Source organism: Nuphar pumila, chromosome 4 (assembly GCF_984573655.1).
Source record: "Nuphar pumila chromosome 4, dmNupPumi1.hap1.1, whole genome shotgun sequence".
NCBI lineage: Eukaryota > Viridiplantae > Streptophyta > Magnoliopsida > Nymphaeales > Nymphaeaceae > Nuphar > Nuphar pumila.
This window is the reverse complement of record NC_143252.1, coordinates 108,537,825-108,554,424: the sequence shown is the minus strand read 5'-3', so window position 1 is coordinate 108,554,424 and position 16,600 is coordinate 108,537,825. Positions and strand designations below refer to the sequence as shown.

The 16,600-nt window shown below is 34.7% G+C and overlaps 1 protein-coding gene across 1 annotated transcript in view; it reads left to right on the top strand.

Moving 5' to 3' along the window:
- The first annotated feature begins 8,636 nt into the window (after positions 1–8,636).
- Positions 8,637–16,600, top strand: part of LOC149840490 (uncharacterized) — a 47,156-nt gene continuing 39,192 nt past the window's right edge. Inside the window, exons 1-5 of the mRNA XM_090003180.1 lie at positions 8,637–8,759; positions 10,000–10,785; positions 11,059–11,090; positions 11,775–11,844; positions 11,965–12,022. Of these exons, the coding sequence (XP_089859306.1) occupies positions 10,000–10,785; positions 11,059–11,090; positions 11,775–11,844; positions 11,965–12,022 (946 nt within the window). The 5' untranslated portion in view covers positions 8,637–8,759. The remainder of the gene's footprint in view (positions 8,760–9,999; positions 10,786–11,058; positions 11,091–11,774; positions 11,845–11,964; positions 12,023–16,600) is intronic.

Sequence of the window (16,600 nt, the reverse complement as noted above, 5' to 3'; positions counted from 1 at the left end):
CTAGATGTTCTCAGGTTTGTATGTTTAACTTCGTTCTAGGTTTAATGTTTTGTAATAAGATCATGCGCAAAATATAAGAAACTAGCATGTTATTGAAGAAAATTACACATATTGATATTTGATTGTAATTTTTTTGTGTGGACTTTCTCATCATTGTTTGTAAATGTTTTTTTACAGACTTACTTATCATCGCAAATAATGGTCATTGCTCGTAGTTTGAAGGTTCAAGTTAAAAAAAAAAATTACAGTTTTTTATGTGATGTTATTACACTTTTTAAGCAAAGTAACTCAAGTATTTGTGATGTTTGGAGGTTCGAGTTTAAAAGAAAGTTCGCTCACAGTAATTTTATGTGAATTCCATAAATTTTTTATATAAGGTAACTCAACTATTTGCAAGGTTTGTCGGTTCAAGTTTAAACAAAAAGTTGCAGATTTTTTATGTGAATTTATTATATTTTTTATGCAATGCTATTACGATATTTGCGCAGTTTGGATGTTAGAGTTTGAAAAAAAAATCATAGATTTTTTATGCAATGTTATTACATTTTTTATGTGAAGTAACTTAGGTATTTGGGTAGTTTGTCAGTTTTAGTTTAAAGAAAATTTTATAGTTTTTTTATATAAATTTAATATTTTTGTATGCAAAGTAACTCAAGTATTTATGATGTTTGGAGCTTCGAGAGTTTAAAAGAAAGTTCTCTCGCACTTATTTTATACAAAGTAACTCAGGTATTTGTGATGTATGGAGGTTCAAGTTTAAAAGAAAGTTCGCTCGCACTTATTTTATGTAAATTTTTTATAAAATGTAACTCAAGTATTTGTGAGGTTTGTCGGTTCGAGTTTAAAACCAAAAATTACAGATTTTTTTTCAAAGTTATTCCATTTTTTATGCGAAGTAACTCGAGTATTTGCACAGTTTGGATGTTTGAGTTTGAAAGAAATTTTACAGATTTTTTATGAAACGTTATTACATTTTTTTATACGAAGTACCTCAGGTATTTGCACAGTTTGAAAGTTCAAGTTTGAAAGAAATTTCATAGATTTTTTATATGACGTTATTACATTTTTTATGTGAAGTAACTCAGGTATTTGCACATTTTATCATTTCGAGTTTAAAATAAATTTTATAAATTTTTTATGTAAATTTAATGATTTTTTATGTGAAGTAACTCAGATATTTGTGATGTTTGGGGGTTTGAGAGTTTAAAATTAAGTTTTTTGGCACTTGTTTTATGTGAATTACATAAATTGTTTATGCGAGCTAACTCAAGTATTTGCGAGGATTGTCAGTTTGAGTTAAAAAAAATCATAGATTTTTTATACGGCGTTATTACATTTTTTATGCGAGATAACTCAAGTATTGTGAGGTTTGCCAGTTTGAGTTTAAAAAAAATACAGATTTTTTATATGAAGTTATTATATTTTTTATGCAATATTATTACGGTATTTGCACAGTTTGGAGGTTCAAGTTTGAAAAAAAATCATAGATTTTTTTATGCAATGTTATTATATTTTTTATGTGAAGTAACTTAGGCATTTGCGTAGTTTGTCGGTTCGAGTTTAAAAGAAATTTCGTAAATTTTTTATGCAAATTTAAAAAATTTTTATGCGAAGTAACTCAAGTATTTGTGATGTTTGGAGATTTGAGAGTTTAAAAGAAAGTTTCCTCGCACTTATTTTATGCGAAGTAACTAAGGTATTCATGATGTTTAGAGGTTAAAGTTTAAAAGAAAGTTCACTCACACTTATTTTATGTGAATTTTATATTTTTTTTATGCAATGTAACTCAAGTATTTGTGAGGTTTGTCGGTTCAAGTTTAAAACAAAAAATTACAGATTTTTTTTCAAATTTATTACATTTTTTATGCAAAGTAACTCAGGTATTTGCACAGTTTTGATGTTTGAGTTTGAAAGAAATTTTACAAATTTTTTATGAAATGTTATTACATTTTTTTATACGAAGTACCTCAGGTATTTGCACAGTTTGAAGGTTCAAGTTTGAAAGAAATTTCATAAATTTTTTATATGACGTTATTACATTTTTTATGTGAAGTAACTCAGGTATTTGCACAGTTTACCATTTCGAGTTTAAAAGAAATTTTATAAATTTTTTATGTAAATTTAATAATTTTGTATGCGAAGTAACTCAAATATTTGTTATGTTTGGGGGTTTGAGAGTTTAAAATTAAGTTTTTTAGCACTTGTTTTATGTGAATTACATAAATTGTTTATGCGAGGTAACTCAAGTATTTGCGAGGATTGTCAGTTTGAGTTAAAAAAAATCCTAGATTTTTTATACGGCGTTATTACATTTTTTATGCGAGATAACTCAAGTATTTGTGAGGTTTGCCAGTTCGAGTTTAAAAAAAATACAGATTTTTTATATGAAGTTATTATATTTTTTATGCAATGTTATTATGGTATTTGCGCAATTTGGAGGTTCAAGTTTGAAAAAAAAATCATAGATTTTTTTATGCAATGTTATTATATTTTTTATGTGAAGTAACTTAGGCATTTGCGTAGTTTGTCGGTTCGAGTTTAAAAAAAAAATCCTAAATTTTTTATGCAAATTTAAAAAAAATTTATGCGAAGTAACTCATGTATTTGTGATGCTTGGAGATTTGAGAGTTTAAAAGAAAGTTTCCTCGCACTTATTTTATGCGAAGTAACTAAGGTATTCATGATGTTTAGAGGTTAAAGTTTAAAAGAAAGTTCGCTCACACTTATTTTATGTGAATTTTATAAATTTTTTATGCGTTGTAACTTAAGTATTTGTGAGGTTTGTCGGTTTGAGTTTAAAAAATTAAATTAATTTTTTTTTTGCAAAATTATTATATCTTTTATACAGAGTAAATCAGGTATTTACGCAGTTTAGAAGTGTGAGTTTAAAAAAAAAGCATAATTTTTTTATAAAACTTTATTATATTTTTTTATACGGAGTAACTGAGGTATTTGCATAGTTTGAAGGTTCGAGTTTGAAAGAAATTTCAGAGTTTTTATATGACGTTATTACAGTTTCTATGTGAAGTAACTCAAGTATTTGCATAATTTATTGTTTCGAGTTTAAAAGAAATTTTATAATTTTTTTATCTAAATTTAAGTTTTTTTTTATGCGAAGTAACTTAGGCATTTGCGATGTTGGGGGTTTGAGAGTTTAAAAAAATGTTTTTAGCACTTATTTTATGCAAATTTCATAAATTGTTTATGTGAGGTGACTCGAGTATTTGCGAGGTTTGTCACTTTGAGTTAAAAAAAATCATAGATTTTTTATGCGATGTTATTTCATTTTTTATGTGAAGTAACTCAAGTATTTACAACTTTATTTCAATGATTTATAAAACAATCAAAAATAGAAATCACTACCTTAGATCCCTCAGTTTTTATTATAGTTGCTCGTTCACCTTAGTGTAGTTTTTTATAATCGCAACTTGGTGTTGTATAATGTTCGGAGACATTGCAACAAGTGTTTCCTTCAACACATAGATTTCAAAGTCTTTTGCAGCAACTGTATCCTTCAGTTGCTTGATCTCTGTCAGCACATGAGCCAAATTAGTATATGCTCCACTTGCATTTTTTTTGCGCTTTTGGCTATGCTCCTTCTTCTCCTCTTCCTCCCCCTCCTCCTCCTTGACACTCATTTCAGAGGGATTGCATGCATCATGATAAGAAGTTACATCTTCGTTATCACCAACAACTACCATGGAGACAAGCAGATATCATTAACGCTCTTGCATAAATCTATAAGTTCCAATTGGAATAGGGTGAGGTAATCCTTTGACTTATCCTTGATTGTGATCGAGATAGCTTTGCTAATTGTGTTAGGGCGATCAATTTGTTGCTGAATATAGCCAAAATGTTGGACCGCTCAGTTGACTATTTGGCGCTCTACTTTATTTATGTTGTGCAACCAAATGTCCTTCCATGCCATAACCTTTGCTTACACAACGACATCTCGATTCTCCTCCTCCTCACTCGCATCTTCATAAAAGCACCACTTTACCTACGAAATGAAGTTTCATTCATGATTAATCCTATATTGCATTACTTAAAAACACGTATGATATTTTAACAAAAAAATATACTTACATCTGCCCTGGTCAACTTTTGCAATTTCTTGAAGTACTGGTCACAACCCACATGATGACAAGACTTCATTTGACAATGTGCATCTTCATTGATATTCCTTCTCCATATTAGAGGATGTAAAAATTTATGAACAACCTGACCTCTCAGAGGCCTTCTAACAGATATGTGCTCTCGTAACTAAACTTACGGGGATTCATGCATGGATTAACACATAACACAATAAATTACATATAAAATACAAAATACAACTTAATAACTAATATTTTCACTTAAAACAACAATTTAAGTAATCCAACAAGACCAACATGTTGGTTAAGTTTATTTTTTTGGCATTCATGCTATTCAAAGAGGCATAAAGGTGTGCAAGCACAACTTCATGCATATTCGTCGACACGATCAAATATTGCAACCAAATTAACATAGAAACTATGGATCAAATTTTCATCATTGTAAATAAATAGGCATGTGCCAAAGAAGTAGAGAAAGAATGTTCTCATGTCCTTCTCCCAAGTACTACCGACATTCTCTCCAGCATACGGTAGTTTGTCCTTTATCTTCCTTGCCGTTGTGGGGTCATGGTAATTCCTCAACCATGCTAACTTCAGTCTTTCTCCTTCGAAGGCATCATCCATCGCTCTCAAAACTATAGCAGCCAACTGCTTACATTTTTTCTACTACTGACCACTTACTGACACCTCGTGATGCTTCAATCTGGTGATTCATGTCATGTCCTCCAACGTGATGGTCATCTTCATATCTTCAAATCGGAAGGTGTTGGGTTTTAGATCTCAAAATTTTACTACGGCCTTTAAGAGGGGGTGTCTAATTTTTCACGGTGAGATCTTGAAGAAACTTCAAAAATACATACCATCAAGCATTTCCTTTATGTCTTTCGGGAGAGCTTGAAACCACTATCGTACTTGAAACCAATAGAAGCGGTGCATACGACTGTCATAAGCTTTTGGCTCATATCCAAGAACATCAGACCTTCTTCTCTCTTTGAGGAAATCCTCGAAGCTTGCACTTTCTTTTAGGCATTTGCCCCTTGCTGTAATGTCTCTGGCTCTTGTTGAGTTGCCACCTCCTCTTGTTGAGAAGCATCCTCTTGATACACAATTGCTTCCAACTCTGGCTGAGAAGCATCTGGCCATTGCACAACTTGGTCCTCCCCTTGCTGAGGTTTATCCTTTACTCTTCTATCATCCACATTCTTAATAAGAGAAAAAGACAACTCAACTACAACTCCACCATCTGAGTGAGTGCATGACTCAAACAAATGTTCCTTCGCTGAGTCCCCCTCCACTCCCCACTTAGATGCTTCGAGAATATAAATAATCCCTTCATCCATTTTTTTGTCTAGTGTTTGCTGCTGCTTATTGCGGAGTGGCAAAAATTTCAACTTGCATTTTTTGTGGTAAACATCTAAAAACCTATGTTTTTGCCACTATTGAGGCAAAGACAGTGAGGGTGTGACCCTCAATCTCCAAGTTTCAAGACGTCCACATACTTCATGGTACAATGAGGACTACCTAGTTCACAGATGCAAGGTTCTCAGTCGCCATAACACCAAAAAAAGGTTTTCAAAACACCGAAAATAGTTACCAAATTATTTTGGGGACCACAAAGAAAACCTTAGATTATTCAAGAATAGCGCTAGAATGCGAGCTCTAGAATATGTGATGTTTTGGCCGCTATTATTTATATAACACTTAGGAGCCCAAGAGTTGCTTCGAGTTTAAAAGATAGTTCACATACTTTTTATGCGAATTGCTTATATTTTTTATACGAAGTAAGTCAAGTATTTGCGATGTTTGTCAGTTCGAGTTTAAAGGAAAGTTTGCTCGTACATATTTTATGCAAAATTAGTAAATTTTTTATACGAGGTTTGGAGGTTCAAGTTAAAAAAAAATTACAACCTTTTTATGTGCATTTTTGAATTGTTTATACGAAGTACTCAGATATTTACGTAGTTTGGAGGTTCAAGTTTGAAAAAAATTTATAGATTTTTTATGCGATATTATTATATTTGTTATGTGAAGTAACTCAGGTATTTGTGCAGCTTGTCGATTCAAGTTTAAAAGAAACTTCATAAATTTTTATATCAATTTAAGAATTTTGTATGCAAAGTAACTCAGGTATTTGCGATGTCTGGAGGTTCAAGAGTTTAAAAAAAAGTTTCCTCACACTTATTTTATATGATTTTATAAATTATTTATGCGATCTAATTCAAGTATTTGCAAGGTTTGTCGGTTCGAGTTAAAAAAATCACAAAATTTTTATGCAAAATTATTATATTTTTTATGCAAGGTAACTCAAGTATTTGCAAGGTTTGTGTGTTTGAGTTAAAAAAAATCATGGATTTTTTATGCGACGTTATTTTATTTTTTATGTGACCACTCAAGTATTTACGAGGTTTGTTGATTCGAGTTAAAAAATACTTCGCAGATTTTTTATGCAACATTATTACATTGTTTATATGAGGTAACCCAAGTATTTACGAGGTTTGTCGGTTTGAGTTACAAAAAAATTATAGTTTTAATGCAATATTATTACATTTTTATGAGAGGTAACTCAAGTATTTGCGATATTTATCGATTCGAGTTTAAAAGAAAGTTCACTCACACTTCCTTTATGCACATTTGGTAAAATTTTAATGCGTGATAACTCAGGTATTTACAAGGTTTCGAGGTTCGAGTTTCTATTAAAAAACCTAGGTCATTCTCTGCCTTCAAGTGGTAGGTCCTCTAGTCGTTGCATCATTCACCATATCTGCACTACCAGGAGATCCACCAAAGACTGGATTTTGACAGGGAGATGGAGATTAAGTGTTGGCTGAAGGGACCGACTGCTAAGGCATTTTTGGTCGAGACAGAAGAAATTCACATATAGAGGAAATTCACACCGAAAATGCTAGGCGTGAAAGCTAAAAAGGTCCTAAAAATAATAGTAGATGAATTTCTGAAATTTCAAGGTCTTTCAAAAAATTTGTCATTTTTGCCATACAGTACGATCATTTAAAAAAAAAAGGATAGAAGAAGCAAGTGTTTAAGAAATACTTGATACGTAATATGTGAAGCATTTAAGAAGAACCAAGTAAAAACAACAATAAAAAACCAATGGGGGCTTTGCTTGTCAAGTAGAAGCAGCTAGTCCACGTCACCTTGTGCTGTCCGCCTAACACCAACTTGCCTTAAAAAAAACACAATAAAAATGAAAGTAGTTAAAACTTGTGATTTTTACTTAAAATAAAGTTACATATTTTTTGTCAAAAATATTTGTTACCTATATAAATTTTATTATGCAACATAAATTTAAAAAAAGAAGGTGCAATTCTTAACATGGGAGAAGGCATTTAAAATATCAAGAAAGCTCATTTCCATATGGGAAGAAGCAAAGTTTTCATTTTTTGGAAGCTAGTTTGTCATAAGGTTTGCTTCCCAAGCGAGTTTGTCATAAGCTTTTTATTTGAAATGCATATTAAAATGGTTTCTATAAATATTAATACGGGTTTCTAATATAAAGTGATATGGTTTCTAAAAGAATTGGTACAAGTTTTTCAAAAGTTGATACAAAGTATATATTTTTACAAGGATACTTATATTTAAATGATTAAACATAATATATAAATCAATTATTATTGTATGATATTTCTTCACAAACTATATAATATTTATTACTCTTAATAAAAATAATGTCTTTATAAAATGAAAGTATTGTTTGCATGCAAAAATGCAAATAGAAACAAACTTGATACTCATTTATAATGTAATAAAAACATGCTTGTACGTAAGATGGTATGTGTTTCTCAAATAATTGAGGCCAGTTTCTTAAACATTTGATATTTTGGTTTGTGATTTTAAAGGCGAGTTTCGTACTAGTATCTGGTATTGGTAGGCTTGTTACACGATACACTAGGATGTATCGAGTACTAACGCAACTAGGGGCTGACCAAATAAATGTGGACAAAATCTTTCCCAGCATCTTCTAGTGATCTTATAACCGGAAAGCCGTCCATTTCTAGCAAATGGAACACACTGATCGCATCTACAATGCCAGATTTGTAAAAAAAAAAAAACAGTTCACACTCTAGTTCTCATATTCTAATACACACACACATCTATCTATCTATATATATCTATATATATATATATAAAAGAAGAGAGGGGGTCTTTTTATAAAAAGTTTGTACATTCATTTTCACTTTCAAATAATATTGGGCAAATCTAACTGAACGTGATTTCCATGGTTAAAAAACCTAGGAATCAGCTTTTGGATTAACTATTTTTCGATGTGTAAATAATATTTTATAATTTAGAAAATTCAGACCTTATTAGATAACTAACATTTAAAAAACAATATAATTAAAAAAAATATTTTTCTGAAGCGGACAACAAGACCAGATTAGGTGCCCGTTTCGAAACCGGGTTAGACCCCCCCCAGTTTCGTCGTCAAAGCCCGTTTTCTTCAGGGTAAAAAAACCGGGTTTGGCTGTTCCTTCAAAACCCTGTTTTCAGGGTAATTGGTCTTAAACTTGGGTTTCAACCCTGTTATCAAAAACCAGTTTGAGGTGCTTTTCGGGACCCTTCTCCTCCCTCTCGATACCCACAACCCCTTCACCCTCTTCCCTTGCGTGCCCTATCTCCTCCGGCACCGGCCGGCCGGCACCGTCTCCGGTAATCTCTCTCTCTCTCTCTCTCTCTCTCTCTGCTTCTGGCCGGAAAAGGGCCTCAAGCTGGCTCTTTTTTGGTCAGCTATCGCAGAGCGGAGAAGGGCCTCCGGCTGGCCCTTTTTTGTCCGGCCGTTCCGCCCCCTGACCCGACGGATTTGCATTCTTAATACAGCCGAGGCCGTCAAAAGAACTACGAGAGTTGGGTGATCGGCTCGTGCATTCAATTTTGACATCGCCGCATCGAGCTAGGGTTTAGGGTTTTGGGGAAGAGATAATCACGTGGTTGCGTTTGTGATATTGTAGAGCATGTCTTGTTTGAAAATTGCATGAATGCCTTCAGTGAGTTACTCTTTGAATTTCCTGCCACGCATTCGGTTCCCACTTGAGAAAGTTGGCATTCTTTGTGACATTTGCATTTGCTTACATCAAGCTGCTCACTCATATTACCATGTTTGGTTATTGTCTTCATTTTTTTTTACTTCAAACTTTAGTCGATCGATAAACTTCTCGTAATGTTGGTAATTTTCATGTTGGTGTCCTCAAGATTTTTTCTTTGTGATTGTTTGTGTTTATATGAGGCAATGACAGGGCTGCACTCTTTTGCAAACACCCATTTTGGCTTTTTCGTGATGTACCCATTTTCTGAACTTCTGTATTTATATGAATTGATGTGAGGATTTCATTCTTTCTTCCAATATATCCACTTTGGCTTTTTTGTGATGATGTGCCCACATATGAAGAAAAAGTAGGATAAGTGGGGAAGTTTCACTGTAGAGTACAAAGCAATTTCCCAAGTTATCCTGGTCGAAAATGGATTCTTTAGTGAGAGTATATGTACAAATGCCTGAAAAAAGCAAGGTATTTCCATGAATTCTGATGCAGGGTGATCTGATTAAAGGATTGATTCTAAGACTAGGTAAGCATAGAATATTTACTGCATCTCTTCTACTTCCAAGCTCATGAGCTTGCCTCTTTCAATTTCTCTCCGGCTAATGATGATGACGGGTTATGAGAGGAGCTTCTGGATAAGAATGCCCATTCATGCACCTCTTAAGTGAGCTGTGGCATTTCGGCGTGTACAATTGTTTTACATTTTAGTGGTGGTGGTTGAACATTTTTCCATAAAATGTCTTAATGAATTGAATATCTTGTTTTTTATTTACCTGTCCTATGGCACCCCTATTTAGGTTGTCCACTTTTGCTTGTGCAAGTTTAACCATGGCCCTTTTTTTTATGTGGTTTAGATGAGCCCTTTGGTGCATCCTCGATCTCCTGTGAGGAGACATTCATCTGATTGGTTGGAATCTCCACCCAAGGGGCGATCATTAGTACGTTCAAGATCTCCTCGTAGGAGAAGTTCACCAAAAAAAGATAGAACCCCTGATAGGCGCAGGGGATCCTCTCCAAGAATGAAGTCACCCACCAGAAATAGATCTTCTCACAGGGGAAGGTCACCTGCTCGGGAAGCATTATCTAGCGGAGCCCAGTCCCCTAAGCATGTGAAGCATCCTTTGAGGTCAAGTTCTTTATCTCGATCTCCATCTCCACATGCAAAGCATTTAATTCAAGCTCAAGCAGAAGGAGATGCAGAAAGGATGAGGTTGAGTTCTTTATCTCGATCTCCATCTCCACATACAAAGCGTCTAAGGCGGGCTCAAGCAGAACGAGATGCAGAAAGGATGCGATCAAGTTCTTTGTCTCGATCTCCATCTCCACGTACAAAGCGTCTAAGGCGAGCTCAAGCAGAACGAGATGCAGAGAGGACTACAGAAACAAATCGAGAGAGAAATAGTAGGAGAGACAAAGACAGTGAGAGGCATAAAAGATGGGTTTCAGATAAGGATATGCTATATGAGAAAAGGACAGCTGATGACAGGCACAATAACTCTTCATCTATATCTAGGCGTCAATATTCAACTTCCCCTGGGGAACGCAACCGCAGACATAGTAAGCATGGGTCTCAATCACCCAGGAGGGTTGAAAGTGGTCAAGAGCGGAAGCATGCAGCAAAGGCTGAAGCACGTGATGAGGTGTCTGGTGATATCCAGCCCATCACACTCTTTCGTGTCTCTTTTCTTCCTTTTTTCTGAAGTAGTTTCTCTTCATATGAGGCATTTTTTTGTGAAGTTCTTTTTTTAGATTTTTGACTTAGAATCCTGATTCCAATTTAAATTTGAAAGCAAATCACAAAGTTGAGAAACCACTTTTAAGTTATGCCTTTATAATGCTTTCTACTTGCTATTAGTAATTTTATGTATACATTGCAAGACCTAATTATTGTCCTTTTTGCTTTTTCCATTTAGGTGTCAAATGCTAAAGGTTTGGCACCAACCAGGTGAGGCACTGCCCTTTCCCATTTTGTGATTTTGTTTGAATTATTGCAATTACTTGCAAATAATTGTGTAGGTTCTGAGAAGGATTTACGGTTTTGCATTTGTTTCTATAGTTATTTGCTTTAACTTTTACATAACTTGGATGGAAGGGAAAAAATGTGAAGCCAACTCTTGTGGTTACAGTTGTTTTCTTTTCCTGATAGTTGAGGTAGGGATAGCCTCATAGGCCTTGAACCTGAGACCCCTTGGTGTGTCAACCATGCAGCTTTCTCATTTAGACCGCGGTGGTTACTTATAGTAATGAAAGAAAAAAAACTGGAAAGAATGTCACTACTGAAAAATTAATGGAAAATTACTTCAATCACAATATTGCAACATTGCCATCATCATATCAACAATAACTTTATTTACTTTTGACCTCTAGAAAACCTTTTGGACTACAGATATCCTTGTTAATGCTACTACCCGAATTTCAAAAATGCCCTGATCTACCTTATTTTTGATTAATTTCAATATAAAAACATCTGGTATTTTTCATATTGTCGAAATAAGTTGGTGTTACAAATACCCTTTTTGTTCCCACTATAAGGTGGATAATATTCCATACACCGACACTACATTCTCTATTAACAAAGCATCCACTTATTATATTTTTTTCTGATGTTGACACATGTTTCTTATTTTAGAAGGGATGGTGATCATGATTCAGTAGCTAAGATGAAGGCTGCTGAGGAGGCTTTAGAGGCCAAGAAAACGGTACTGTCAGATTGTGAATTTAATATAAATTCAGGTTTTTTGCTGAAGGCATCTTGTATTGATTAATGATATGAACATCATCTTATTATACACCTTACCGGTTAGTTTTTTGAAATGCAGCAAAAGCCATCATTTGAGCTTTCAGGGAAACTCGCTGAGGAAACTAACCGAGTTAGGGGTGAGGATTTTAATGATTCGGTCTCTTTGCATAAGTATTTGGTGAATAATGATGTTGTGTTTGCATAATTGAGATGAATGTTCATTGATATGTCAAACTAATGAAGAATTCAATATTATAATGCATTTTTATGCAGAAAATAATAAAAGTATTCCAACAAAATTTTGCATTTATATATGCTCTTAAACTGCGAAGTCTACAGCTTGATTGATTTCCTGTTATTGTATGTCCAGTTTGGATGCATTTCTATTTATTATTTGAAACAACTTTGATTAATATTTATAAAAACAATTTAATGTTGGCTGGATGTTGATTTTTTTTCAAGAAGCATCCTTCTCTCAATGAGGGAAAGCCTGGGGTGCAAAGATAAACTCTTGGATGTTTTGGATCAGCTGGGGGATTCGGTACTTGATGATGCCATCTGCCTAGGGTGGTAGCTGCTGGGGAGTGTTGATGTTGTTGGAGGAACTTAGTGAGCTGCTCAGTTGACCCATTTGTCATGGTGTATCAGAGAATATCAATGTCACAGAGGTTGGCAAGTCATGGAGGAACTTGAACAGCAGCTCAATTGACACTGCAGGCTGGTTAGCAAAGAGGGATCCAAACGCCTAGGGTGACTCGAAGAAGATCAAGTTGCAGAGACAACACTCCCTGGTGAGATATCCGTTGAAACAGTGCTTGAAGGCCTTCATCCAATTGACGGTTTCCAATTTGAGGGTGTCCTATTGCATCTTCTGCACCTCTTCAATGTTGACCTTGAAATCCGTCTGCTTTGATATGGTTTCATCCAACAAACTCTTGCAAGCAACAATCTTCAATATTGGTGTTGAAGAATTTGCTGCTCTGGCAATGCCTGGATTCTTTATCTTCATGGTCAGAATCTCAGGGTTCTGGGCAAAAGGAGGCTGTAGAGAAACACCTTGAGATGTGAGGTTTGCTCATGACCAAGTGTTCTGAGGGAAAAGGAGCATGAAGAAGAGGTGGGAGGAGAAGAGTAGGGCCTTGATGAAAGAAACAAAAAGAAGGAAATAACCCCAACTTTTTTTCAACTAGAGGAGTTGTTTCTATTTCTGTTTAAGACAATTTGTTGAATATAAACGAAGACAAAATATCCAAACAAGTTAAAGATTTAAAAGTAAACATAAATAAAATCAAGATTTAAAGTAAACATAAACAAAGTCTATGCTGCATAATCATTGTGAAGGATATAGGACACAACATAGGCACACTTGGTACAACATGGGAGTTCTGCAAAACTAGGACACAAAGACACAGCCATGTGTATTATAGATACATGTGCGTGTGTTTCAAAAGTCTTAATCTAGAGTAATAAAACATAAGATATCAACTTAAGTGCAGATTCTTTAACTAATAAACATTACTAATAAACCCAAGTTAAAAATAGAAAGCCATATAAACATTGATAAATGTTAAACAACAACAACAACAACAACAACAACTACGCCTTCATCCCAAAACAATTGGGATCGGCGATATGAACCAAAAAAAATCATTCTGGGTCTTCCACATGAATCCTTCTCCTCCAATCATTTCTATCCAATGCCATGTCCTCAGTGAGGTTCAAAGCATTCATATCCTTTCCTATCATCTCCATCAAAGTCTTCCTAGGCCTACCCCGACCTCTTTTAACCAAGGTTTTAAAACCCGTGACTCGGAACTCGACTTGTTCTTTATTGACTCGTGACTCGGCGGGTCAACTCGGTGACTTAGACCGGGTTTTGTTAACTTTTGATTTTAAAAGAAAAACAATATATAATTTGTCTGAAACCATGTTTTTGAGTAAACATAGTCTCCAAATGTATGTAAGAATATAAAAACAACTGCAAAGAGCTATAGAGGTTTGCTTGAATAATTGAATTTGATATCTATACAAGCACTTTGACAGTCAATTTGTCATGTGCCACAGAAATCTGGGAGTTTAAAGATTAAAAGTTTATTAGATGTAGAACAGTTGGTCACGACAAGCAAAAATTCATTAATTTTGCTAGTTTAAGTCCCGACTCTCAAACCATTTCATCAGCTTGCAGAAAGTACTAGACTCTTTTAGCCTTACTCAAGACCTGGTTCTCCATTTCAATAGTTTATTTGATTTTTCATATCAATCCCAATTTTGAGGTAAACAAGGTCTGAAACTGCAAAATAGACCATTTTTTATTTGACAAAAGCAAATGCATACAAAAATCTCCTGGTTTTGCCAATAGAGTAAGTTTTTCAATGTATGTTTTTACACAGTCAATTGTACATACAATCTATTAGAACACAAATTTTTTTTTTCAAATAGTTTGTCAACATGTAAGCAAGTTTCTCAAGGGCTTCACAAATCAATGGCCTACAATATGCCAAAATTTCATGACTCAAAAAAACATATTTTTACATAAAAAATATGATAAAGGTGTGATTCCTAGCAAATAAACCATGTTGAACACATATATGAGGTCAGATTGCTTAGATACAACTTGCACCTATGATTTTTCAACTAGATTGTACAGACAGTAAACAATAGACTGCATATATGTATATATATCATTACCATTTAAAACTCAAAAAACAAATTTCAAACATCCAAGAACTCGCCCGAGTCAGGCCGAGTCAAGCCGAGTCAGGCCGAGTCAAGCCCGAGTCAAGCCCGAGTTTTGGCAAACCGAGTTTGCCTTGTTGGGTTGACTCGCTGGAGGGCTGAGCCGAGCCGAGTCAACGAGTTGACTCGTCGAGTTTTAAAACACTGCTTTTAACTAATATATTTTCCCATTTCTCCATCCTTCTAACTGGAGCATCATTAGGCCTTCGCCGAATATGTCCAAACCACCGTAAACGATTCTCTGTCATCTTATTTTCAATGGGTGCAACGCCTACCTTCTTACGTATCTCCTCGTTCCGAATCTTATCTTTTATTGTATTACCACACATCCATCTAATCATACGCATCTCAACTACACTCATTTTTTGAATATGATGTCTCTTGGCAGCCCAACATTCCGTACCATATAGTAAAGCAGGCCTAATAGTCGTCCTATAAAACTTTCTCTTCAACCGCAATGACATTCTACGATCGCACAACACTCCAGTTGCACTTTCCCATTTCATCCACCCAACCTTTATCCTATGATTTACGTCTCCATCAAATTCTCCATACTTTTGAATGATAGATCCCAAATATTTGAAACAATCATCCACCCGTATTTCTTGCTCACCAAGCTTCACTACACTCCCATCACTATTTCGTTGCTTACTAAACCGACATTCCATATATTCTGTCTTACTCTTACTCAACTTAAAACCTCTTGCTTCCAATGTCCGTCTCCATAATTCTAACTTAACATTAACCCCAACTCTAGACTCATCAATCAAAACAACATCATCAGCAAACAACATACACCACGACACATTTTCTTGAATTGATCTCGTAAGCTCATCCATCACTATAGCAAATAGGAAAGGGCTTAAGGCAGATCCTTGATGTAACCCAACCGTTATAGGAAAATTGGTTGTCACCCCTCCACAAGTGCGGACATTGGTTACTACTCCTTCATACATATCTTTAATTATACTAATGTACTTGAGAGCAACACCTTTCTTCATCATTGTCCACCAGAGAACGTCCCTAGGTACTCTATCGTATGCCTTCTCCAAATCAATAAAAACTATATGCAAATCTTTGTTCCTCTCTCTATTTCTCTCAATAAGTTGTCTAAGAAGATGTATAGCTTACATAGTTGATCTTCTAGGCATAAAACCAAATTGATTCTCCGATATCATGACAACCTTTCTCAACCTAGACTCAATCAACCTCTCCCAAAGTTTCACAGTATGACTCATGAGTTTTATACCACGATAGTTTGTGCAATCTTGTATATCACCCTTATTCTTATCTAGAGGCACAGAAGTACTCTTCCTCCACTCATTAGGCATCTTATTTGTCCGCCAAATCTTGTTAAAAAGATTTGTCAACCATTATAAACCTTTCTCTCCCAAGCATTTCCAAGCCTCTATAGGTATACCATCTGGGCCAACTGCCCTTCTTGATTTCATTTTCTTCAAAGCCTCTGCAATTTCTTTTTTTTGAATCTTGCGCATTAAGTCACGATTCATCTCATGAAAAGGAATGGAGAAGTCTTCAAGATCCTGAGCATGACTTCCATTAAATAGCTTATCAAAATAATCTTTTCATATCTCCTTAATCTCCTCATCTTTGACTAAAACCCTTTGCGTTTTATCTTTGATACATTTAACTATACCCAGATCCCTCGATTTCCTATCTCTCATCTTTGCAAGCCTATAAATATCCTTCTCGCCCTCTTTGGTATCCAACTTGTCATAAACCTCTTTATATACCTTATCCCTCGCGTTTCAAACTACTTTTTTAGCTTCCTTCTTTGTTATCATATACATCTCCAAATTCTCATTATCACGACTCTTAGATTTCTATAACACTCTCTTTTAACCTTAATAGCTAATTTGACATCCTCATTCCACCATGATGTATCCTTACCTAGCGGTGCACCGCCTTTAGACGCACCCAATATCTCCTTAACCACCTTTCTCATGCCATCAACTATC